The sequence below is a fragment of the Stegostoma tigrinum genome, chromosome 26, assembly GCF_030684315.1.
Source record: "Stegostoma tigrinum isolate sSteTig4 chromosome 26, sSteTig4.hap1, whole genome shotgun sequence".
Classification (NCBI taxonomy): Eukaryota; Metazoa; Chordata; class Chondrichthyes; order Orectolobiformes; family Stegostomatidae; genus Stegostoma; species Stegostoma tigrinum.
The window spans coordinates 36,558,175-36,585,672 of NC_081379.1; the positions used below are offsets into that span (position 1 = coordinate 36,558,175).

At 40.5% G+C, this 27,498-nt stretch overlaps 1 protein-coding gene across 3 annotated transcripts in view; it reads left to right on the forward strand.

Moving 5' to 3' along the window:
* Nucleotides 1-26,280, forward strand: part of srrm4 (serine/arginine repetitive matrix 4) — a 767,477-nt gene extending 741,197 nt beyond the window's left edge. For all 3 annotated transcript variants that reach the window (XM_048556264.2, XM_059655098.1, XM_048556263.2), the window contains 5 exons: nt 7,956-8,314; nt 9,668-9,898; nt 12,017-12,127; nt 21,236-21,376; nt 23,334-26,280. In XM_048556264.2, coding sequence (XP_048412221.1) covers nt 7,956-8,314; nt 9,668-9,898; nt 12,017-12,127; nt 21,236-21,376; nt 23,334-23,586 — 1,095 coding nt within the window. In that variant the 3' untranslated portion in view covers nt 23,587-26,280. The remainder of the gene's footprint in view (nt 1-7,955; nt 8,315-9,667; nt 9,899-12,016; nt 12,128-21,235; nt 21,377-23,333) is intronic.
* The last annotated feature ends 1,218 nt before the right edge of the window (nt 26,281-27,498 follow it).

Below are 27,498 nucleotides of genomic sequence, written 5' to 3' on the forward strand. Positions count from 1 at the left end.
TGCACTTGCTGGATAGACAATAAAGTTTAATATCCTGTGCATTCAAATAATCAACCCTGAAAATGGTGTCCCCAGTTCTTCTTTGTGACTCAAAGTAGCTCATGTTTTGCAAAATGATGCGATATCTCTCACTTAGGGTTTGAGTTCATAATGCATCAGTCATTTCTTTATGCCTTTCTTCCCACTATCTGTAAATCAGACCCTCCATTCAAACAACAAACCTTGCTGTTAATGCTCAGCAAAATGGTTTGGGTAGAAACTTGGGGTTCCAGAACTGCCTGTCACTTGAGCTCACTTACATCAATCATGGAAGGGAGATGCAATAGGAGAACAGTTGGTTCTTAAGTCAGACCTCAGATGGAATGCTTCACTTCAGCAGGAATTAACTCAATGGTAAGAGTGAGAAAATGAGCAGGTTCATATGCATTTACATCATTTGTCGCAAAGTTATAAACACATTTTTACTTCAGAAGATTTTCATTTTGCTTGTTGTTCACTGTATTGTGGAATTTTTACATAATGGGATAAGAATAGCAACGTTTTCCAATGCAGTTGCAGATCCCAAACTGCATCTTTCAATTATATCTTACATGGTATGAATAGCACCATAGAGAGTCACATGTTGCTGGTCACCAGGTCCAATAACACAAATGCCCAGCTAAACTCAGCAGTTAGCAACAATTTCATAGATATATAGAAACAGTCACATAATGTATTGGTTCAAGTCCTCTTTTTTAAAGTAATGGACAGAAAGCACTTCCTAAACTCCATTTAACAAATCCTCTGTCATTCTGAACGTTTGCAAAATGATATATATCATATGGAACATCATATGGTATCGACGGATATGATGCTTTTGTCACCTTCACTATATGCTGGCCTATTGCCCTCAGAACTAAGAGAGTAGGAGACAGAACAAAATTGTTCTCACACCAATACAGATTATACCAGAGGAAGTGTCTCTGTGTTGACTCACAATTGCCAAATAGAAAGTGTTTAGTACGCTGGTCAACACAATGACACATCCGTGAAATGGACCTACACTCTTTCTCTCAATGACATAGTCCAATGTGACATTAAGTCATGTGAACCTGTAAGATTTCAGGTTCTCCTTAGGGTGTACTGAGTAACAATGGACACTACAGTTAGACTATGTGCTACCCAGGACAGGAAGAAAGAGCTTCAGCCAATATTTCTGTCCAGGGTCAATCTGCAGTAGTTTGAGGTAGAAATGTTGGTGTGAGCACAGATGACCCTCAGATCAGAATAATATTGAACTTGATTCTGATGCAACTATGGGAAAGAGACTTGTTGCCACTCAGTATATACTCATACACAAAGTATTTCCAGCCAAGCAGAGGGCTGCAAGTGGCAGCAAATCAAAACCGCAACAGGGAGCATATTCTCCTTTGCAGGTTAAGTGTTTACCAGACCATATTTCCACAAACAATACTGGTTAAAGGTGTCGATGACCATTTTATATCATAAGAAAACGGGGATAGTTCATGAAGTAGGCTGTCATTCACATACTCCTCTATGTTAAAACCAGCTTTGCTTTGCTCCCCAACCAGCCTTGATTTGGTTCCAATCTTGATTTAGTTCTCAGACAATGAGTGTTTGTCACTGTCAATCAGCATAATGAGTTCGGTATTGGTGTTAAGAAAATGTAGCTACCTGTAAAGTAATTGTACTTAAACAGCATTCCATATAAGATGTGGTGAACAAGTACTTAAACAATCATTGTGCTTTCCTCATGTTGCACGCCAATCTAGAAATTTTGTTTACATTTTCTTTCTAATACTGCACTCGAAATGAATAAGGGAAAGGTGGGTATTGTCACTAAATTTACCATAAAGGCATACAGGAATAGATAATGTAATTTTAAAGATGTTGTTTAAAAGCAAGATGGAAGTACATTGCAGTATGAATATGTGTGAGAGATTGGCTGATATAAATTAAGATACGGATCCCTGTCAAGTTGACATAAAATGTTTCATTTCTAATATCTGACACCGCATCATATTCTATGTCAGCCAAGTTTGCTGTTCTTTGTTAAATATCTGTAAGCAAACACTTTAGGAGTTGTAGTTCATTTATGTGTTTGATTTGTACCAACCAGCAAATATACAAGAAGGAAAAATCAGTATTTTTGTTCAGTTAGGGCCTTATATTTAATTCAATTTGCAGATTTAACAAAAACTGCAGGTTTATTTGAAACGAGAATGTATATCAGCCATTGCCAGCTACATGTCATCCTGTGGATTTAGTGCACGTACACTGTGCACATTAGACATTAAAGAGCTAATTGATTCAAAAGTTAGAAGCTCTAGTTCTAAACGAGTAACATTGTTTCTCCTGGGCTCCTGCTCAGATAATAATAGTTTTAATAAGGGTAGGATACAGGGAAGCGAACAGGCAATTTGATAAGGTTGGGGAAATCAGGTATAGTTCATTCACTTTCTCAATTTACTCTTCCACTACATTAACCAAGACAGTTCTAATTTCCCTCTTTCTTATCATATCTCTGAATATTTTGACTTCCAAAGTAAACTCACATAAAAACACAAAAGTTACAATAGGGAAAAGAGCCAGTTAGCCTGAAAGAGGCTGTGCCATCATTAATAGTCTACAAAAAGAAATAATCTTAATCAGATTTACCTATTGTCATTGGCATTGTTTCTGCCTCAAGAATTAACCAAGAAAATAAATTTCCATTCATTACAACTCTCAGTGTAAAAGAATTTCAGCTATTATCTATTCAAAATCTTTTATATTTCACCTTGTGCCTGTGGCCCCTAATCCTAAACTGTTTAACTATTAAAACAGTTGACTTCCATCAGCAGGAAATGCTACACTTGTCCCCACACCTCCTCCCTCACCCCCATCCCAGGCCCCAAGATGACATTCCACATTAAGCAGAGGTTCACCTGCACATCTGCCAATGTGGTATACTGCATCCACTGTACCCGGTGCGGCTTTCTCTACATTGGGGAAACCAAGCGGAGGCTTGGGGACCGCTTTGCAGAACACCTCCGCTCAGTTCGCAACAAACAACTGCACCTCCCAGTCGCAAACCATTTCCACTCCCCCTCCCATTCTCTTGATGACATGTCCATCATGGGCCTCCTGCACTGCCACAATGATGCCACCCGAAGGTTGCAGGAACAGCAACTCATATTCCGCCTGGGAACCCTGCAGCCATATGGTATCAATGTGGACTTCACCAGTTTCAAAATCTCCCCTTTCCCCACTGCATCCCTAAACCAGCCCAGTTCATCCCCTCCCCCCACTGCACCACACAACCAGCCCAGCTCTTCCCCCCCACCCACTGCATCCCAAAACCAGTCCAACCTGTCTCTGCCTCCCTAACCGGTTCTTCCTCTCACCCATCCCTTCCTCCCACCCCCAGCCGCACCCCCAGCTACCTACTAACCTCATCCCACCTCCTTGACCTGTCCGTCTTCCCTGGACTGACCTATCCCCTCCCTACCTCCCCACCTACACCCTCTCCACCTATCTTCTTTGCTCTCCATCTTCGGTCCGCCTCCCCCTCTCTCCCTATTTATTCCAGTTCCCTCCCCCCATCCCCCTCTCTGATGAAGGGTCTAGGCCCGAAACGTCAGCTTTTGTGCTCCTGAGATGCTGCTTGGCCTGCTGTGTTCATCCAGCCTCACATTTTATTATCTTGGAATCTCCAGCATCTGCAGTTCCCATTATCTCTGACTTCCATCTCGGGTTTTTTTTCAGAATTTGAATTAATTTTCATCATATCTATGTTATCATCATGAAGAAAAAGACCCAACTCTTTGAACCTCTCTTGTTTTGCAACATCACAATTGATTCTGCGTACATGACTTCCTGACACAGTGCATCATCACTGCTGTACCCTTTAGTTTAAACAAATATTCACTGAATTTGGCCTAAACATGTTTGTTTTTATTATTTTTAAGACTACATTCAGTTTCTCTGGACACTAATACTGGCATGGAATCTTGCCTAACATTATTTTAAAGATATGAGTCTTAGCCTACACATTTCTAGGAAATGTAACCCACTCGACTTGACCCTACCTCACCTCATAGCAAAGTTCCTCTATCATCTCCACTATCAGGGTTGTCAGTGTTTTGAAGACCTAACAAAGGCTTCCACCCAATTTTCTTTCTAAATTAAAATAAATCTAAGTCATAGAATCAGCCTTTTGGCATTTTTTTCTGAACGTTGTGTAATGCTTCGGTCACACTTTGAAGAAAATGTACATTTTTCAGGTTTAGTCACATTGGCAATTTATTTAAGATTTGATTACTGAGTATTTCTAGCAATTTCTGTTTAGAGTGAGTTGTAATCAATTAACCTCAACAAGTGACCCAGTACCTAGTCTATAGATGTTTCGTGAAACAGCACCAGTAATTTTTCAAAACGTTTTTACTGTTTCCACCCCTGCTAAAGCAGATCTATTCAGTATTGTGTCTGTTTGTCAGAAAATCATAGCACCAAGCTCAGGGAATCTGATCTTAAAAATGCAATCATTGATGGGCTTTGGGGATTTTTTTAAAGACAGTATTTAACAATGTTCCTGAAGGAGAGGACAGTATATTTTCTCTTCAAAAAGGCATTACTGAAAAACCAAGATAACAAAGTGTGGAGCTGGATGAACACAGCAGGCCAAGCAGCATCTCGGGAGCACAAAAGCTGACGTTTCAGGCCTAGACCCTTCATCAGAGAGGGGAATAGGGAGAGGGTTCGGAAATAAATAGGCAGAGAGGGGGATGCAGACCAAAGATGGATAGAGGAGAAGATAGGTGGAGAGGAGAGTATAGGTGGGGAGGTGGAGAGGGGATAGGTCAGTCCGGGGGGGATGGACACGTCAAGGAGGCGGGATGAGGTTAGTAGGTAGGAAATGGAGGTCCGGCTTGAGGTGGGAGGAGAGGATAGGTGAGAGGAAGAACAGGTTAGGGAGGCGGGGACAAGGTGGGCTGGTTTTGGGATGCAGTGGGGGAGGGGAGATTTTGAATCTAGTGAAGTCCACGTTGATACCATTGGGCTGCAGGGTTTCCAAGCAGAATATGAGTTGTTGCTCCTGCAAACTTCAGGTGGCATCCATTTTTCCATCCCCACCTTTGTCTGCCTTCCGGAGAGACCACTCTCTCCATGACTCCCTTGTCCACTCCACACTCCCCTCCGGCCCCACGACACCTGGCACCTTCCACTGCAACCGCAGGAAGTGCTACACTTGCCCCCACACCTCCTCCCTCACCCCCATCCCAGACCCCAAGATGACTTTCCATATTAAGCAGATGTTTACTTGCACATCTGCCAATGTGGTTTACTGTATCCACTGTACCCGGTGTGGCTTCCTCTACATTGCGGAAACCAAGCAGAGGCTTGGGGACCACTTTGCAGAACACCTCCGCTCGGTTCGCAATAGACAACTGCACCTCCCAGTCGCGAACCATTTTAACTCCCCTTCCCATTCCTTAGACGACATGTCCATCATGGGCCTCCTGCCATGCCACAACCATGTCACCCATCTCTGGGTGAACTTTGACAACATCTCCTAATTATTTTCTCCTGAATCTATAATTCATGCATGCTGCTCCTTTTTTGAATGTGGGAACAGTGTTCTCTGTTACCCAGACCTGCAATGTTCTGGGCACTGTTCCTCCTGCCAGGAAAAACAAGGTTAGATGCATGTTTATCTGACAGGAGCATTGTTTTGCAATGGGGGCAAGGGAGTTGGCCAACCAGTCCTCCAAACCCCTCTGCCATCCATTATGATCATGGCTCACCTTTTTTTATCAGTTCCACCCTACCTATCCTATGTCATATTACTCGATTCCTTTTAGTGTCTATAAAAGGAATCCATCAGTTTCTGTGTTAACTTCACTCTGATTATGAGCTTCCACTCATCTCTCAAGTAGAAAATTTCAAAGATTCATGCTCCACTGAATATCAAATGTTCAACTTATCTTTAAACAGACAACTTCATATCTTGAAATTGTGACCTCTAGCTCTGGACTTTCCAACCATCGGAAAGAGTCTTTCAACAGCTACCTCATCGAGGCCACTACAAATTTTATAGATTGCAACTAAACTGCCTATCTTTCTTCTAAATTCCAAGAATTTTACTTAATCTCATTGCTCTTCATTGATTCTTTTCTTTCCTTTATCATTAAAATGGTCTAAACTTGAATCTTCATCTAGTTCTGAAGTTGCAGCTTAAGCTTAATAGCATTCATTTACTAAATTATTTCCTGTTTGGAATTCTGCTACTTGGAGATCTGCTCAAAAATCCAAAATCTACACTTCCAGGGATTTAATTCCCATCAGTTGCATTCTGGTGATGCACGTGAAAATTATGTGGATTACAAAGGGATTAATGACTCTTTAAATATCACATAAAAACACTATTTGTGTGAATTTGTTCATGAATGTCTAGAAAGAGAAAATATCCCTAAACATCTTTTGTAGCGATATTGTTGCATGTGGTTTTAGCTTTCATTACAATATCAAATTGAATGGTATAATGGACACTGTTTACACACCTCCAAATAATCAATCATTTTGGTAGATACCATAATACTAAATCAAGCTCACTTTCATTCCCTTCATCTCATGGCATGAGAAGAAGAAAGTACTGACAACATCTATAAAATGGTTTAATTAGCACAGGACAGAGAGAGTTCCATAACTACAGCTCCTAAAATGGTGATTGACTCACATATATTCTGCATAAGATGTACATCAGTTAATCTCTGAGTTGGAAAAGAAAAATTCATGATAACAATAATTTGAGTTTGTACAAAGGCTGAATTTATAGCATTAGAAATGAAACTGGCAACATATTAAGCCCCTCCTGAGTTCTGACAACAACAGTAAATGAATTGTTAAAATCTGCCTTTTTTTACAACAATGCTGCAGAAATTCCACACAAAAATTAACTGCGTTACTCAGTCGCCAAAATCAACCTGTTAACTGTTTCTACTTAAGCTTGTGGAAATGTACTTAACAAATGACATTGTTAATCTCGTTCTCAATCCTCACTGGGGAAACATAGGAGCCTGTGAACAGCTGCAAGAGCAAACATGTTCCTTTGAAATCTGTTGCTTGAAAACTCCACTATTCATTGTGAACATTTTAACAACAAGTCAATTGGAAATTGTGAAATATGGCTGACAAGCCTAGTTTAGATTTTTTTTAAAGTTAATATTCCCACAATTGAAATAGATTTAAAGCAACAAGAGCAATCAATAATGAGAGAAAAAAAATGGAGGGATTTGGATAGGGTTTTGTGTCTTTTTTTCTTGTCATTTGAGACTCTAATGATGCACTTATGTTGCCCGCTCTTCCCTTTTTCTTACACCTTACCTACTTAAGGAGGAATTCTTGATTGGTAAGTCGATGCTACCCGCAGACTAGGGATTTATTATAGGTCGCTGGAGAGAATAGATTTCTTCTGCAGGAAACACAACAAAGCTGTACCTTTCAGAGGGGCTTTTTAGTTAAAGTGATGGACTATTTGTTTTGCAACTTTATTTTGTACATAATTCTCATTTTGTGATGTTTGTTCATTGTCCTTTCTAATGCCACGCTTACTGGGGCCTATTGATTTCCTCTTTTTAATGCAGTATGTTGTCCTGTACGCACATCTTATTTTCTTTCCTTCACATAAAACTTTTTTTTCGTTATTTCTTTATTTTTGTTATTATTTTTTAAAATGCTTATTTCTTTTCTTCTCTTCTACAGTTCATCCTTTGTTATTACATCGTTCGCATGCTTTTTTTAAAAAAAAGAGAAAAAATGCATGATGTCTAAATCTACGAGTTTTCATGTTGGAAAGATTTTTTTTCTGTGTTTGGGGGTTAGGTGCCTTTTAACAGTAGACAGTGCATCAAACAGGTTAAAGATGGTCCTGGTGTGGATGTGCAATGTAACAGCAGCAATGTTTCTGTTTGCAGATGTGCAAGTCAGGGTCTTCTGGGCATGCTATTGCGAAGGAAGAATGCAACAAACTTGGCAGTGCACCCAGCCAGAATGGAGACTACCAAGATTATGACTCAGGCAATGATACAGCTTCGCCCCCCTCGACTAAAGCCACCTCTTCAGGATCACAAATGGAGGAGGAGAAAGGGCAGCCTCTTGAACACAGTGCAGAGTTAGAGCACCAGACAGTTTCCACAGTCGAGCTGAAATTCAACGATGTGGAACCCAGCTCAGATTCTGGCAATTCAGTTGCAAGCTGCTCATCTCCATGCAATGCCATGCCCGCGTCCCCAAGTGTATCACCAGGTGGTAAAGTACCCAAGCAGGACAGGAGGTAAATCTTGTCACTCTTGATACTGTTCATCTAAACTGAAGCTGCCTTACAGGGCCATCAGAAGTAACTGAAACACCAGACAGTGTTGCTAATGGCTGAAACCTGAAGAGATACTAGCTCCTTCATCATGTTAGAAAATGTTCTTCACCTAACATCACAAACAAAAAAGCAGTTGTTCACATAACAGAACGCTTGGTTATGGACAAAGGCAGAGTGTCAGAGATAATGGGAACTGCAGATGCTAGAGAATCCAAGATAATAAAATGTGAGGCTGGATGAACACAGCAGGCCAAGCAGCATCTCAGGAGCACAAAAGCTGACGTTTCGGGCCTAGACCCTTCATCAGAAAGCTCTCTGATGAAGGGCCTAGGCCCAAAACGTCAGTTTTTGTGCTCTTGAGATGCTGCTTGGCTTGCTGTGTTCATAAAGGCAGAGTGTCAACTGTCTTCTGACTGTGGTATATGGTTGAAGCTTCATGGGTTCTGAAATGACTTTCTGTAACAGCCTAACGTGTCATTCAATGTATGAGTCACAGAGTCATAGGGTTGTACGGCATGGAAACAGAACCTTCAGTCTAACTCATCCATGCTGACCAGAAATTCTAAATTAATCTAGTCCCATTTGCCAGTATTTGGTCCATATGCCTCCAAATCCTTCTTATTCATATACCCATCCAGATTCTTTTTAAATGTTGTAATTGTACAGCCTCCACCACTTCCTCTATGTGAAAAAATTGCCCCATAGGTCCCTTTTAAATCTTGCCCCCTGGCCTTAAACCTATGCCCTCTAGTTTTGGACCCCACTACCCTGGGGGAGAAATTTTGGCTACTCACCCTATCAATGCTCCTCATGATTTTGTAAATTTCCATAAAATCACCCTTCAGCCTCTGAATCTTCAGGAAAAATAGCCCCAGCCTAAAGAGCCTCTCCCTATAGCCCAAACCCTCCAACCCCGACAACATGCTTGTAAATCTTCTATGAACCATTTAGTTGTTTTCAAAATGAGAATTATCACTGTCAGGGTGCCTAAAGTGGTAAAATTATCTTTGATATCTCGAACCAATGTTGTTCATTTCCCATCGATAGTTTTGACCAAGGAATTGAGTTTTCTTTTTGCAGAGTATTTCTTAGTGAAACCAAACAATGGGTCAGAATGAAAAATGACAATGTACTGAACTGTTAAAAAGAAAGGGAATGTGTTAAGATAAATGACATTTTCCCTTCTCCATGCTTTCTCACGTCTTAATGTCACATGGTTTTGTTATGAGTGTGAGAGGTTTTAAATAACACTGTAACAAACATCTGATCTGTCACTAGCCAAGTTTATACCAGCTTCTTTCCCTTTCATTACAGGGAATTACCTTCACCACGTGGCTGGCCTCCAGTCACTGACAGCAACAGAAGCCCTTCCCTCTCACCGACCAGACAATCGCCTGAAGGACATCGTTCCAGAAGTGACTCCTGCAGCACCAGGGGACGAGGCAGGAGTTCCCCCAGTTCCAGCTGTTCTTCACGTTCACATTCCCCTGAATACAAGTCAACCGCAAAATATTCGAGAAGCAGATCACATTCTTCAGGGAAAAGGTTTGTCTGAGTGTCTGATGGGAGAGACAGAAAGGAATTGATGAGATCTCCCTAATGGCTGAAATTGGCAAAAGCGTGGAATTGATCCTTACAGAACAGCAAAGTCCAAAATTCAATCCCCAGTGTCTGGTAAGGTGCCATATTGTTTGGAGCACTCTTGCCTCTAAATCAGAAAGTCAAGCTGGACTTCACACTCTTGGGCATATTCTCAGGGTTGACACTCCAGTACCGTAATTTATTTTCTTTAGCAAATGCACAACTCTGAAACCAAGCAAGAACTTCTCCATTTGCTAAGATCAGTGTGATGAGTCCCTGACTTAGCCTATAGAGGGGACAATCCTCAGTTAAATGCAACATTGTTTCTGTCTCTCCCAAAGTAGATAAGGAGTTTGCCTAATGGTTGCAGCTGGCTGTGTAGAGACCATGGTTTGGCCTGAACCTGTTTAGCAAAGACCAGTTGCACTATGGTAGCTCAAAACCTGCCATCAGTAGATGAGATTTGGCATAGGAAGCTTTGTTAGTGACTTCCTGCGTTTCCAATTCCATGATCCACAGAATGACTGCTGGTAGATCATGCTCAGGGATGCTGCTCCACTTTGGGCACCAAGACAGGAGAAAGGATTCAGCAGGTAACCGTCAAATGGCATGTGAGGTGCAGCAGGAATTAATTCAACAAGCTTACGGGTTTGCATCAGTTGGCAAAATGATGCTTACATGGACAGGAAGCCAGGGGAGTTGTGCTGAGTAGAGGATTCCCAGTTATGTTACACATCGTTGCAATCAGTTAAGTGTGAACCTTTTCCAGACAGGTGACAAGTAACAGCAGCATACTGAGGGAGTCCTGCACTGTCAGAGATGCAGCAGAAGTAAATGTAAATTGCAACCCTATCTGGACATAAATGTGTTCACCACACTATTTGAAGAACTGGAGAGATCCCAATGTCCAGTCTTCCATTCACCTCTCAACCCTTGAATAAATCATACTTTAGTGTCCCAATCAATGCACACTAAAGGAAAGCTGCTATTGTGCAGCATCCTAATCAAAATTGTTTCTAAAACAAAATCTTTAGAATTATCAGGTCCTCGCCTATAAGTTCAATGCATAAAAAAATGCAAAATCTTATAAGGCTTCTTAAAGACCAGATGGTATTCCATAAAAGTTGGAGGATGCTCCAAATATCGATCTTTGGTCTACAGCTGAGGAGTGATTAATGATGAAGTGATGAGAACAGAAGACTTGTAGTCACAGAGCACCCAATCGCTACAGAACATCACAAAGCACTTTGCATACCATGATCCCATTTTAAACATGATTAATGTCAACATGCTTTAATTATTTGAAGGTTGGCAAGCCATGCCTTGTGTTGAGGTTTCTCCTGTGAAGCAGAGTGAGGAGTTAGCCCTGAAGTAAATCTCAGTCAGAACAGGGATCGAGTCCTGCACTGGTGGCACTAGTCTGTACCACACACCAGCTATCTACTTAATTGGGTTTCCTTTAGATTTGATTACTAAAAGTGACTAATGGCTCACGGCTAATCTGTATATTTTAATGCAACCATTTCATTCCTGGGGAACAGGTGTGATTTCAAAGTTGAGCTCTCTGCTTTCATTTTCTTCCAGTTGCTGTTTCAAATTAAATCAATGCTGTGCAGCCATAATTCACATTGCTTGATGTGATAGAATTTGGTTCCTGGCTGTTAGATTTAACCAACAACCTAACTGTGAGCCACCCTTGAGGTTAAATCATTGATACTAAAGCGTGCCATCAATATCTTTCCATCAATATAAAACTGCTCCCAATATTAGAAATGTGAACTCTTATATGTGTTTTATTCTGGCAGCCTGCAACAAGTCCATCATATGAAAGAAGGAGACTACACAACACAATTGCTTCAATTTAAATAATATAATCAACTTTAAGAAATTTATTGAACAACTTTGCAATTAAAAGAGAGCTCCTGTATTTGAATACTGCAAAGTTTGACCAATGTAAATTTTCCAAGCTAGATTGTTGCAGTGCTTTTTCCACCCGAATCACGTCAAAGACTGACAATGTTACAGTTAGATATAAAGGCAAATGGATGAAGAGTCAAGACTCATTCTTCTTTGATTGACCAGGTCTTCTTCACGCTCTCTGAGCTATTCGCCAAAATCTAGAAGGAGAAGCCCAGGAAGCAGGAGCTCCCGATCACGACGCAGCCCCAGTTATTCAAGATACAGTCCGCAGAGGTAATGATTTTAAGGAGTTATATTACAGCTCTAAGTTTCCAGTGTATTGCTTTGCACGACAAGGGAGCACAGAAGGAATACAGGTGTAAGAGACATTGCATCTGGTGAAGTGACTGAATGTATTCAATGAGTGGAAAATTGATCAGTCCACAGAATATGTATGCTGATCATGTCTCCACATTCATGAGAGTGTGCAAACTTGGAGAATGATTCTTCTAGGTATCTGTTTTCCCAAATCCCACTTTAGGCAAATAGCAGTGCAGAGACTCAAGGATCTTTATGGTTTCGCATGTTAAGCAGCGGTGCTAAATTGACACAGCAAGGATTGGAGCTGGATGAGCACAGCAGGCCAGGCAGCATCAGAGGAGCAGAAAAACTGACATTTCAGGTCTGGTCTCTTCTTCAGAAATAGATCCAGACCTGAAACGTCAACTTTCCAGCTCCTCTGATGCTGCCTGGCCTGCTATGTACATCCAGCTCCACATCTTACTATCTCAGACTCCATCATCGGCAGTTCCTACTATCTCTGGGCACTAAATTGACGTTGTGACAAAATGTAAATGCAAACCAATATAATGTCAACACCACTAAACTCATTTGTTTATGAAAGGACATGATAGGTTAGTACTGCCAAATGTTTCATCAGTTTATATACAATTTCCATCCAAATTAAAGAATAAAACAAATTCCAAATAAATACTGTACTCACCCTTGCTCACTTAGAGGATAATACGCCAACTCTACCCAGCATTATTGAGTAAAATGTGCTCCTCAGAAGAACTCTGTGCCCTATTGAACATTCTTGCTTCCATATTTGCTGTAATATTTTCTTAGATAGCCAAAAAAATTCACTAACAACTATCATCTTTGTTGGACATCATTTAATCTCTTTGTTGATAATTTTGCTCCATGTCTAGGCTACTGTTTGATTTGAGGCTGTAAAATCATATCCACACTGCAGAATATGTGCATTTGTTATTGTGTGTCTGCTGTTGCTGTCTTTGCTGGTTGTCTACATATATTTGGCATTGATGTTAATAGAGATTGACTGAGGCTAGGCTGTAACTAAAAATGATCTTTTATTGAACATTATATTCTAACTACAAGCAAAACATTGCATGGGACTTCTGCACAAAATCATCTGCCAGCAGTTCTGCCATGAGTTGTTAATAAATTTAAAATTCCCCTTTACATGACAAATATACCCCTACTCCATTCACACCTCTATTCATTAATTCTAGCTAATGGTTTACATTATACTACATTGCCGCCAAGTCTCTACAATTATCCCTTGGTCACCGAGATAGTCATTGTGGTGGGTTCCCTAGTCTACCTGGTCTTCTTTGCCTCCTCCAAGTGAGTTGAGAACAACCCAAACACTCTATAGTTTATGTCCCCCTCTGGAAAGTATAAAATGAATCACTGGACAATGTCAGTTTGCTAATCAGGCCACCTTCTAGGTTTCCTGAATGACTGGTGCATTCTATTGAAGATGTTCTTTTCACAGAATCAGTGTGTTATCCTCACTATTCCATTTTCAGTCCTTAGCGGGTGAGAAGGTGTTGATTCTGATCATGCATCCACACTGACTCTTCGGACTAGACTTCTGCTTGATCGTGTATTCTGTGGTGTTGATTATAATTTCTTGATTGATTAATGTCATACTCATCCCCCTTTCCCCTTACTCTTTCCAAATCAGCTGCTGTGGAACTTGTTATAAGTGTGTGCCCTGGAGACCTATGCTTCAATAATGACCACATATCTACCAGTGATCACAATGTTTAAGTGAAATGCAAAAGAAACAAAAGTCATTTATAGAATGCACTGAAGTCTGTGAGTATTGTATCCAAGGATGGCCAGAATATGTTCCATATAATCCTATCCTGAAACAATACTTTGAATAAAGAAGACTTTGCACTATTGTGGATAAATTGTTGATGTATGATGAGGGATCTGTCATACATATAGTCCTACATTTGATGTGCCTCAAAGGTTACACTAAGGTCAATTGAGGATTATGAAAAGCATTCATTTGTAAATTGTGGTCCATTTTCCAAAAAGGCGAGGTCTGGAATTCCACATGTAGCAAAAATTTCCTTTAAAAATCTAATGACAGCTTCAGAGGTTGGACCATGTCTATACTTCAGTTGATCAAACTGGAAGAGCAGTCAACTGCAGTCAGAACTGTGTTGTCTCTGAGCTCAGTAAGATCCTTTCCAAGATGTTCTCACTGTCTGGATAAATGTGAAGGTCCATGGGACACAAAAGTTGATCCTTTTGCTTCCATCTAAGAAGGTGGCACAGTGGCTCAGTGGTTAGCACTGCTGCCTCACAGCGCCAGGTTCAATTCCAGTGTCAAGCTGCTGCCTGGTGGAGATTGCACATTCTCCCTGTGTCTGTGTGGGTTTACTCCTGGTGCTCTGGTTTCCACCCACAGTCTGAAGTTGTGCAGGTTCGGTGGATTGGCCATGCTAAATTGTCCATAGTTTTCAGGGATGTATAGTTTAGATGGGTCACCCATGGGAAATGTGGGTCATTACAGGGATAGGGTCAGGGGTGGGTGAAAGCGGAATGCGGAAGGTCAGGGTGGACTCAATTGGCCAAATAACCTGCTTTCACACTGTAGGGATTACAGAAAGCAGCTTTATCTTTTCTTTTGGTGCTATTGAAATCCTTGGTCACACAGTAAATTTTGCAGCCTACTATGGCTTTTCATAATCCCCAATTAACCTTAGTGTAACCTTTGAAGCACATCAAATGTAGGACTGTATGTATGACAGATCCCTCATCATACATCAACAATTTATCCACAATAGTGCAATGTCTTCCTTGTTCAAAGTATTGTTTCAGGATAGGATTGTATGGAACATATTCTGGCCATCCTTTGATACAATACTCACAGACATCAGTGCATTCTCTAAATGACTTTTGTTTCCATTGTATTTCACTTAAACACTGTGATCGCCGCTAGATATGTGGTTACTATTAAGTATAGGTCTCCACATCTTTGACAAATCTATGTCCTCTTGCTTAGGCTTTTGCTACAGGAATGCTTGATTTTGCTTCTGCTTTTCTCTTTCTCCCTGGACGTGATCAGTTATTACATCAAATCTTATCAGCCTCAAGCAAAATAACTGCACACATCCATGGCTAACCCTTTAGCGTTTAATAAAACAAACAAAGGTTTGTGATCTCTCTCAACAGTGAACAGGAAGCCAAGCTCCAGGTCTGCAAATTTCTCAGAAGCGCAGGAAGCATCCAATGCCTCCTGTTCAACTGCAGCATGTCCTGGATGGCTTAGATGTGTTGTACACCAATGTTCATTTACCGTCTCTCTGGATCTGGAAGCCTACTGCTCCTAGTCCAATCAATGATGCGTCTGTGGCAGCAGCTTGATTACATTAGATTAGATTCCCCACAGTGTGGAAACAGGCCCTTCGGCCCAACATGTCCACGCCGACCCTTGAAGCATCCCATCCAGACCCATCCCCCTATAGCCCACACTCCTCTGAACACTATGGGCAATTTAGCATGGCCGATCCAACTAGCCTGCACATCTCCAGACTGTGGGAGGAAACCGGAGCACCTGGAGGAAACCCATGCAGACACGGGGAGAATGTGCCAACTCCACACAGACAGTCACCCAAGGCTGGAATTGAACCTGGGTCCCTGGCACTGTGAGGCTGCAGTGCTAACCACTGAGTCACCATGCCACCCCAAAATGCCACCCCATCCCGCTGATGGAAATTAAATTCAAATGAATGCTAGTCTTAATACTTGTGACTGTAAAGCTAGCATTAATCATTGTGAAGACCTATCTGGTTTGTTAATATCTTTTAGGGCGTGAAATCAGCTGTCCTTACCTGATCCTGCCTTTATATGACTCCAGATCCAAGAACTTACAGAGGTTTAAAAAATCATGAAGGGCATGGATAGGATAAATAGACAAAATTTGTTTCCCAGTGTGGAGGGAGTCCAAAACTACAGGGTATAGGTTTAAGGTGAGAGGGAAAAGCTTTAAAAGAGATCTAAGCGACAATTTTTTCATGCAGAGGGTGGTGAGTGTATGAAATAAGCTGCCAGAGGAAGTGGTGGAGGCTGGTACAATTACAACATTTAAAAGGCATCTGGATGGGTATATGAATAGGAAGGGTTTAGAGGGATATGGGCCAAATGATGGCAAATGGGACTGGATTTATTTAGGATGCCTGGTTGGCATGGATGCGTTGGATTGAAGGGTCTGTTTCCGTGCTGTACATCTCTATGACTCCATGCCTCTAAATGTTAGTGATTTTTAACTACCTTCAGAAATGGCCTAGCAAGCCACTCAGTTCAATGACAATGAGAATGGGCAATAAATGCTGACCTCACCAATGATATCCACGCCCCGTGAAGAAAAAGGAAAAATGAACAATTGTAGGCAGTCCTGGATCAGAATGAGCCAATATGTCTGGTGAAAGTAGTAATTTTTTTTATTCTTTTGAATGAGATTTGTTGGTTCTCTTCCCAGTAATATGCTTGGTCCTGCCTTAGCTATTGGCAATGGTTTACTCACGTGTTACAAGCTGGTTAAAAAGTATCCTGATTGATTCACCATCCCCATAAATTTCTGCAACTGAGAGCATTGAGAAGAGGTAAAAATGTTTAACTGCCTTCATCTTCTGAGGATCTTGCTCTGATTCTTGATGAATGTATGACATTGCATTGAAATTTAAGAGCTGATGTAATAACATTTGTAATTGACAGTAAGTCTTGGTTCTAGTAGGTGTCACAGCAGAACTCACGGTCTGTAATTATTCTCGAACTCTGTTGTTAAGGGTAATGATGTAACTTAAATAACGGAACTACACACTCTAATCCTTCAAGAATATTTGTTATTGTTCTTTGATTAATCTGTAGCACAGATGTGATGCCGAACAGAAGTCAGTTAAAACAGGATTTCCCAAAAGGTCTGATGAAGGTTGTAAGCAATTTAGCTTTTACATCCAAGGGTTATTATCAAAAACATTTATTTGTGACTAACCTAGTGGAAATTGAGCTCATCCCTAGCTTCATTAGACTGAAATTCACAGATGCCATTGGTGAACTTCTCTTTTAACACTTCTGTTTAACAAAGTGAAATCAACACAAATTCAAAGTGAGTCATTTGGTTTCAGCATTTGACCAATAGCTGAACCCCAATTTGTTTTTATTTTACAGATGAAATCTCTCCCATTATAGCTTTGATTTTTTTTATTTTTCTTTTCTTTACCTTTTGTGAGAAACATTGCTTGAATAGATACACTGGTTTTGTATCTGACCATAATGTGATAAGCTGATTTCAACTGCCCAAGATCTCTGGTTAGTTGTGGAAATTCTGTTTTAAATTATTCTGACTGTCTTGGTTTCTCAAATTCTTTATTTTATAGATCTGTGCAAGCCTTCTATTTAACAATGAACTGTCCTGGTTCTGGATTATTTCCAAGATTTCTAATTTTCTTTGTACTGAAGTAAACTGTAATTTGCCCCATAACTTTAGATTGTTTGCCTCGAGGACCATAAATTTGTACAGTGAAAATCGAGAGAAAGTTTTGCTTTAACCATGGCTCTGTGTCAGAAAGAAATTAAATAGCTGCTGCAAGTGTCCAATTTGTATTTGTATCAGTTGACTCAAATTTGTGTACGCCAACAGTTTCTGTCAGATCCTGTAATTTCTTGGCTGGGTACAACTTAAACATGTTTGATGTCTTCAGATTCTTGAATTCCACTAGCTTTCAAGGGTTTGGCTTTTAGCTTCTGAGCTGGGAACTATTTGCTGCAAAATTCAACATTGAGATGTCTGCCCCCTTTACATGAATGGCATTCTGTATGTTTGGTAGGACAATCTCTGTATTAATGCAGCCTTCTCCCATCATATCTAGAACACTCGAATATTGAATGTTACTATGCCTTCTTCCATTCTCGACTTGCTCCTGTGTCGATACTGTCAGTTGTTTTCCTCCATAAAGTCTCCCTGTTTCATCAAATGAATGCTTGCTTTTGATTTCTATCTTGTGCTATCTGGTTATCTGTGCAGTCTGTGATAACATTATCTCCTTCACTGATTGCAGCAAAATGAATAATGTTTCCTCTACGAATCCTACAACAATTCAGTCTTGAATCATATTGCCTTGAAGGGCTCCATTTCAAAATTCCCAACTAGCCTACATTAATCATGAAGAAAGGAACCAGCATTTTCTCCCAGTCACTGAATGCTTCCGTTAAAGTTTGCCCCCTTTATTATAATGTTCCTTCTTAGGGTGAAGGTTGTACTAGGTATTTTTATAATTTTTTTTGGATGCAACCATTTCTTCATCAAATCCCTTTATGACCAAGATGCTGTCTTCACTACAGCCTCTGGCGAAGAGTACTGACCTATTGCTTACTTAGCTTTTCTTGCTAATGCAAAATCTATTTTTATAACTTGTAGAGCCACAATGCCTGTTCACCCATGGCATTTCAGCCTGATTCATGCCTGAAAATGTTTTCAAAACACTCAGGTGAGAACAGAGGACAGTACAACACAGGAAGAGCAAGACTCTTTTGATTGCTTCTCTTTACTCTCGCCATGCTTCACATGCTTTTTAATCATTTGTTGTTTCTACTATTTTGTTGCCATTTCTCATGATGCCCCTCCACTTGCTGTCATGATTTGATATCACTGACTCTAATTGTTGTCTTATTATCTTCGGTATGAAAGTTGGAAGAGGCTGCATCAAGCTAAGCTCTAGGTAATGATGACCTTTTCCTGAGCGTTATCTTCTAACTATATACAGGCTTTGTACAAGGATCTTACATAGTACCATTATCTTGTAGTACTGGTTGTCATGCAATCTTAATCACTGATAATGTACACTATTATAGTGACAAATTTAACACTGAACCTTTGCACTTCAGCACGTTCATGAATGATAGTATAACACATGCTAGTTAAACATGTCCTTTCCTGTGCAACCATTTTAATTCTAAGCACATAGAGAACATATTCTGTTGTTTAGAGCGTTATTGTTAACCATTACAACACTGGAAACACATAGGAGCTCTCTGCATGAAAGATCGCAGTGTCACCCCATTGAATCATCTACCCACCTCTTAGTTATTTGAACTAAAATTGTTAAGAGGAAATGCAAAAGCCTGTCTGGTTTTTTTAAACTCCCTAGCAGTCACATGATTGAACAACATTTAAATCGTTGGAAAATCGTAGAAATCAACCTCTATAAATTCGTTCAAAACAGATCCAAACATAATGTGAAGTAAACATCAATGCTGGGGAGCTTTGGAAGCCTAAATCCAAATACATTTGTTCTTCCATATATTCTACACTTAAAGTTCTTGACACCTGACATGTGATATCTTAAAATGTTATGCATCAGATAAAATTGATCAAAATTAAATTATCGAAATGAACAAGTTTTAAAAGGAGCAGTTGTGTTACCCCTTGTAACTCGCCGAGAATACAAATACGTAATGGCAGAAAAGTTTGAAGAACGATTCCAGGAATGAGATTTGGATAAGTTGGAATGAAGGTTCTGTTTCCGTATTGCATGACTCTACGACTCTATGAGACATTTCAGTTACATAGATGGATTGGAGAAGCTGAAATTGTTCTTCGTGGGAAAATAGGACACAAGGGTTCAAAATTGTCTGGACAGAGTAGATAGACAAGCCCTTCAAAAGAGAATTCAATAATGACTTAAAGTGAGAAAGTTTGCTTGGCTGTAGTGAGGAAGTAGGTTTAGTTGAAATGCTGTTCCAGAGATTTGGCATAGATATAGCGTGATGAAGAATCTTCTTCTGTGCTATAGCAATTTATAATTTAAGAATTCAATTATACATGGTATTGGGCAGCATGGTGGCTCAGTGGTTTGCTCAGTTGTTTGATTCCAACCTCAGGCAACTGTCTGTGTGAAGTTTGCACATTCTCCCCGTGTCTAGGTAGGTTTCCCTGGGAGCTCTGGTTTCCTCCCACAGTCCAAGGATGTGTAGGTTAGATGGATTGGCCATGCTGAATGGCCCATGGTGTCCAGGGATGTACAGGCTAGGTGGATTAGCCATGGGAAATACAGGGTTACAGGGACAAAATAGGGGGTGAGTCTGGGAGGAATGCTGTTCAAAGGGTCGGCGTGGAACTGATGGGCTGAATGGCCTACTTTCACACTGTCAGGATTGTATGGGAGGAAATTGGTTTGTGTAGCTGAAGGAGCTGTGCAGACTAACTTTGACTCACCTGTGGTACTATGTGGCCTGAACAGCGGTCTTCAATCATATTGATGAAGAATATGGTGCAGGTAATTGCCTTCTGAAAATCAAGATAGCTTTCCATGACACAGGTGCCATGCAAAGGAATTTACCCCACTAAATGTTGCTGCAATATTAATAGCGGTTTGACTCTCAGACTCTCGCACATTTCTTCACATTCTTATCTCCAGCTCTTTTTAAATTTTATTTTTATTTTCTTCCCGATTTTGTTCTGCTTTTTCTAATTCTCATTTGATCTTATTTAACATTTAAGATTTCTTTAAGTGACCTTCTCACTCAGTCTTCCATTCTTGTCGCCTTTCTGGTGTTGCCATTCACATTTGCTTCTTAAAGCCATCAATACTGGTGACCTTGGGAGATAGCCTATCCTTCTGTTTCTGTCACTGATCAAATTGTGCAGTGCCTCCGGTATTCTGAATTCTGAAAAATGTCTAAAATGGACCTTCTATCATCCATCTTAGTTCTTGGGACAGGCAAGACCTCTCCACTGCTGGAAAATGGGAACTGACAGCTAATGTAGCAACTCAGATTTCGTTTACTTTCTTTCTTGTTTGGTCCACTGATAGGAATGAAGCCAAATGCAGTAAAAGTAACAAAAGAAACATAAATTTGCTCTATTCAACAAGGGGAAGAAATAGTAAGAATTCTATTAAAAGAGCTTGAGGCACGTCTCTGTCTTCTGAAAATTCTGGTGTAAGGTTGGGGTGATAAGTGACATAAATGTGGATAATAATGGTTCCACTGCATTCACTGATAAACAGAAAGAAATGTTGTCATCACTCTTATGCTTCTGTTTTTTTTAAACCTTTGCTTTAAATTATGATTGGATAGGGACCATGAGCGAGACCGGGATCGCAAGAGCTACAGTTCTCGAGACAGAGAGTCCAGGCGACGTCGGTCTCGCTCCTACTCGCCAATGAGAAAACGGAGACGAGACTCACCAAGTCATCTGGAACCTCGACGGATCACCAGGTCTGTAAAGCGCTCCTCTGGAATTAGAGATCACTTACTTTCACTCTTTGTATTTGTTCAGTATTCACGCCTGGGATTTTCAGAATATACTTAGGTCATCATCAACCACATAGATTGGTCCAAAAAAGCTTCTTTAAACTGTTTGACCTTGCCACATTTAATGGGCCCACCTTACCAACTCTCCATCACAGAGCTCAGCCGCCACTTGAGTATTCTAGTCTTATTTGCCCTTCTCATTCTGCCTGTTGTACACTCTCTGTCTTTTGGAATGTCTTCCAGGACTGCGTCAGTTCTAAACTTGCATAGGACAGCCTTTTAACCTGTATCCATTTATTCTACTGCCTGATGTATGAATTTAAATGTATTGCCTGGAGGATAGTGCCGTGTTGTAATGATGATGCTGTAACATGCCCTCCATTAAGGTACAGCTTTTGCCCACAACGGAGTCATTTTAACTTCAGGTGATAGTGCAAAACAGTTCATGTCAGAAGAGCCACCGGGCATTTATTACAGAGCAAATGCTGCTTGATCGCAGTGTTGAGATCCCTCCCTTCACTTTGTTGAGGATCAAGAATAGATGCACAGGATGCCAATTGCTCAGGTTGGATGTTTCTCGCTTTAGGAGGACAGGATATGACCCAATAATTTTTCACATTATCAGGTAGACAACAGTGTTTTAGCTGTACTGCTGCAACAGGCTGGCCAGCAAATTCTGAAGCCAAAGTCTTCAGCACTATTAGTGGAATCTTCTAGGACCCATAGTCTTTGCAGCCTTGAGCTGGTTGTTGCTATCACATTGAGTGAATCAAATTAGCTGAAGATTGTTGCAAATGTTTCAGCCTCAACTTTTGCACTGATGTGTTGGGCTGGCTATTATTAGGGATGGCGATATTTGTGAAGTCTTCTCCCTCTGTTGGTTATTTACTTGTCCGCACCATACATCGTGTGTCAGGATGACAGAGCACAGAGCTGGACAGGTTTTACAGAACCCCCTAACTGAAAGGTCACAAACAAGGGGCACATAATTTTAAGGTGTAAGGCAGAATGATTGGAGAGGATTATGAGAACTTTTGTTTCCACCCAGAGGGTGTTAGAAATCTGGAATGTGTTGGAAACCTCTTGACTGTTAAAGAGTATTGAGATGAGCGCCTGAAGTTATAGGCCAAGTGCTGGAACATAGGACTAGTGTAGATTTACAATAGTTTTTGTTGGTGCAGATTCAATGAGCTGTTCTGTACTGTATGATTCCATGATTTTAGCCGTGAGATCACTTAGCTGTGTGTGTATGATTCCATGATTTTAGCTGTGAGACCTTTTCGTTGTGTCTTTCAAATGCTGTTTTCTGCAGTCGAGCGTCCACTTTGTCTGTGCTGCCACTTCAGCAAGTCAATACCTCATTTTTAGACGGTGCTGCTCCTAGCATGCCCTCCTGCAATCTTCACCAAACCAGAGCTGAACCTCCAACTTGATGGTTTTGGGGGATATTGCCAGGTGAGGAACGTAATAAGATCATGTGAGTGAAGATTAACAGACTTTATCAAACATAATCATATAATTGGGACCAGAGAAGAGAGACATATTCTGGAAACTTTACAGACACAGGCTCCAGTTCTCTGTGAACTCAGGTCATTATTGCGCAGCTGTTGTAAAGATGGACTGCTTGGAAAGTTTCCAGATGCTGAATGTGAAATTGAACAAGGGTGGGGAGAGAGCTGTGGAATCTTGTTTGCTCCCTGATTATTGGACTTGTATGATACAATATTTTGCTGAAGTTAAGGGAACAGAATATCAGGGGAATATACAGGGGATCAAGACTGCTTCAGTTGTTTCTCCACCCATATTTAATTCCTCACCAGTGTGCATTAAGAAAGGGACACCCGTCTTTGACAATCACCAGCAAGTTGTTTGTCAGTGGGCTTTTTTTAAAAAAAACACTTTTATCTTCTTTATTTATCAGTGCTCGCAAGCGACCCATCCCGTACTATAGGCCTAGCCCCTCCTCTTCCAGCAGCATCAGCAGCTATTCCTCCTGGTACAGCAGCAGGAGCCGGAGCAGGAGCCGGAGCAGGAGCTGGAACCGCAGCCAGAGCTATTCCAGTAGAAGCTGGAGTCGCAGTGCCAGCAGGAGCCGGAGCCGGAGCCGGAGCAGCAGGAGCAGCAGGAGCAAGAGCTATGATTCTGCAGGCAGCTACGAGAGCCTGCGACGCTGAACACTCTCCCCAGCACCACATTCCCTATTTTCCCAATGCACCCCCTCCCCCAGGGCACTACACTTCCCTTGCACCACCATCCTTCCCTGCTGCCTACTTGCAGATTGACCTCTATGTTATTTTGGTTTCCCACTGTTTAAGTGACGTGTGGAATCTGGTGAGTGTGAATGTGCCACAGCACATGTGAAACAGAAAGACAGATTCACATTTCTCCTGGTCCGTCCCTTACTTTAAAGATGAAATGAAATCATTGGGTGCTTTCTTTTAAAAAAGACTTATGCCGAGTTTGATCAAAACTTGAAGCAATTTCTCCATTGTGTTTTGGTCTGATTGTTACAAAGGGCTGTGTAGTCCCAACACAGAGTCAGTTCACAGTGCCAATAGTAGCAGTTAAACATGAAAGTTGTAGCATTCAGCAGGTGCACTGTAGCTATTTTCAGAGGAAGCTTAGGCGCTGGCACACTGAGATGATGAATAAGGTTATGTGTGAGAACAGCTGACACTGGTTTCCTGCCACCACCGTTCCCATCAGCACTCGTCATCTCCCTCACCCTTAGAAATGCTAAGTACACCCATTTCTCTTGGATTCAGAGTGTCCTTTTAATCGCAAACTCACCATAGTAGATCTACTGCAGTGTACAGTGTATGGATTGTACACCCTACCATCTTGCTGGCTGCATTTGGCAGTAGGATACTGCTACCATTCCATTCCCCAGCAGAAAACAGCACCAGTTGTTAATTTACAGCTACAGTTTCAAGCCCACTCGCAGAATGTGGCGAGATTCCAACAGACTGCAACAGATTATCAGCCTGACCTGCTTCGCCTGTTTAAAAATGCGTTTACTGTCGGTGAACTGATTCTGGTTAACCAGCGAGGCAATGCGCTCAAAAAAATTCAATTGTTAACAAATCTAAACATTGAGTCCATGTGCTGAATAATGAAATAATGCAAGGGATAAAGAAAAGCTAGTCTTTTTCTCCATATAGTCTTAAAAGTCCTGACATGAGAACATGTTTCTTCTGTAAACCTCAACTTTTCCAGCCTTTTCTCATTATTATTGGGGAAATGACATCATTAGACCAAAAGAGTGGCCCGAGGTGCAGCAAGCTACATAGATATAAGTGATTTGGAGAAGAGGGGTAAAACAGTAAACAGTAGGCTGTTGTTTTAAAAGTGGATTGTCTATAGGTAAAAGAGAGTGCTGAAGACGGAGTCCTTCACTGTTGAGGATCTGAGAAAGAGCTGGAGTAGGACATGAACTTTTATTTCAGCAAACTAAAGGGAGGAAAAAGTGTGCCTAGGATGAGATAGCCCCAACTAGATAATGTATTTATTTTATAATATTGAGTTAATTGGATTCAGAATCTCAAGAAAGTACTTTCATTTCATCTTTAACATGTATATATGTATTTTAAAAGGAAGATAACATAAACTGCACTCCAAAGCAGACTGGGCTTTGTACAAGAGTCACTCAAAGCACAGAGGCTATAATACGTCAGGACAGTCTCAAACAAGATTCTCTGGTCAAACAAATGTGCTCCAAATCAGATTCTAATTGACCTATGTTTGGCAACCTCCCTCAGAGGTACAGTTCAGCTGGCTGCCACGTATGGCAAGAACAGATCACATCGGTATAGTCATAGGTATTTTACGAAGGTTCAATCTCTCACACATTCCTTTGGCAAACTGAAGAGGTTTGCATTCCAGCCATGCTGTACCTGACCTGGATGTCTTTGATAATGGCTCAGAGTGCCTGCAATGGTGAAGTGTTTTGCTTACCAGAGTGAACATCCTTCACCCTGACCGGCACCAAATTCACAAAAAATGAAGCAACAGTAGCAATCTGCCAATGATTGAAAATAACCTTATCCTGCAAGTTAGTACATAAGGATACCCCCTAGATGACCTTTAGTAATTTATTGATAGACTTTTAATATTGTTCCTCCTTTTGCACTCCGATGATATTTATTTCAATTTGTCATGTCTAATTAGCAAATATACCAAAATCTTTTCTGCTAATTCTCGATCAATTGTATTTTCACTATGCACTGTAAATATATTAATAAAGGTCAATACTGTACCCATTTATTTAATATTTATTTGCCCTATTTATTTAACTTATTTATATAGAGTAGGTAGCAGAGCCTGTACTTATGGAACTGCCGTGCGTAGTGTGAACAATCTCATTGTTTTACTTTTTATTTTGTAAGCCATTCCATACAAAACTTTGTGAAACTGTGTTTGTGATTAAGGGCCTGTAATCATACCACTTCAAATGAAAATCCAAATTATATGAACCTCCCAATGATAAATTATAGCTGCCAAAAATTGCATTGGTTAATGTTCAGTATTATCAAACGTAGCTAGAATTATCAGTCACGCATAACAACTCTATAGGTGTGTTTGTATTTGTCAGAATGCTTTCAACCCAAATAGTTTTTGAATGTCTTAGAACAAACAAAATAACAAGGTTGAACTGACTGCACACTTGTTCGATAAAGTCAGTTGGTATCTAATTCTTTTATCTCTTTCTGCACAGGAGTCAGAGGTTTCAGTTAATATTATGTACCAGCTCTTTCAATCTTCCTGTGAAAATAAGATATATTCTTCATGACATTAGTCTTCCTGATGCATTTAATTTGTGAGCTTGTAAAGCAAATCTGTTAAAAGAAAAATAAATATTCTGACTTGAATTTGATGCTTCATTTTTGTTGTTCGTATCCTGGCACACATACAAATCTTACACCCATCATCCGGAAGCAGTTTGCAATGTAAATAAATTTTCAACTAGGCTGGACAAGGAGAGCTTCTATGTGCTCGACATGTCTATAGCAACACTCTGACCTTTCCAGTCAGTATGTTTTGGGTTTAAATCCTGTTCCAGAAACTTCAGTGCACAAATACAGCATGATGCTTCAGTTCATAACCAAGGAGGAAGTGCATTGTCAGAGGTGCCATCTTCTAGATGAAATGTTAAACCGAGCTCCCTTTGGTTTCAACTGTACTTCAAGTGTACCATGGCACTATTTTAATGAAGAATGAGGGAGCTTTCACCGATAGCTTAGTCAATAATTACCCCTCAAATGGATATCACTAAATTGATTCAATGGACAATATCATAGTTGTTTCTAGAAATTGCTGAGTGCAAGCTGGCTGCCATGTTTCCTATATTAAAACATTTACATCACTTCAAGTGCTATAAAGGGACTGGAATTTGAAAGGTGCTTTATAAGCCTTTGTTCTTTTTTGCACAGAACAGATCCAAATGGCACTCCATTAGTTTTAAACTTGTAAGCGCCTGTTGCAATTAACATGCATCTCTCTGGCCCGAAACGTCAGCTTTTGAGCTCCTGAGATGCTGCTTGGCCTGCTGTGTTCATCCAGCTTCACACTTTGTTATCTTGGATTCTCCCGCATCTGCAGTTCCCATTATCTCTGATATATTTATAGCTGGCCTCTGTTTTCACTGGTACCAGTAGAACCCAAACCACAACACAGATTCCACAAAATCATATGAAAATTATAAAGCTTCGTAACGTCTGCACCAATGTCAAAAAGTCTGGAAGTGCTCACAGATTAAATACTAATTGAGCACCAAACTAAACGCAAGCATTAAATCAAAATACCACACTGTTTCAATATATTCTGTGTATTCATTTCAGTGCAAAGTGAGCGTATAAATAGGCAACTGCGGTTGTCAACATTTTCACACCACTGATGTTTCTCTTGCAAAGGAACAGACTTACATCAATCTCATCCAAATAAATCATTTCTCAAAAACATAAGGACCTCTATATCGGGGATTATGCTCTTAATCAGGCTACAAACTACAGATAAGCAGTTAGAAAACCCAACACAAATAGTGTCACTTATCTTCAGCACTTTCCAGCAACTGAATCCTGTGCAAACAA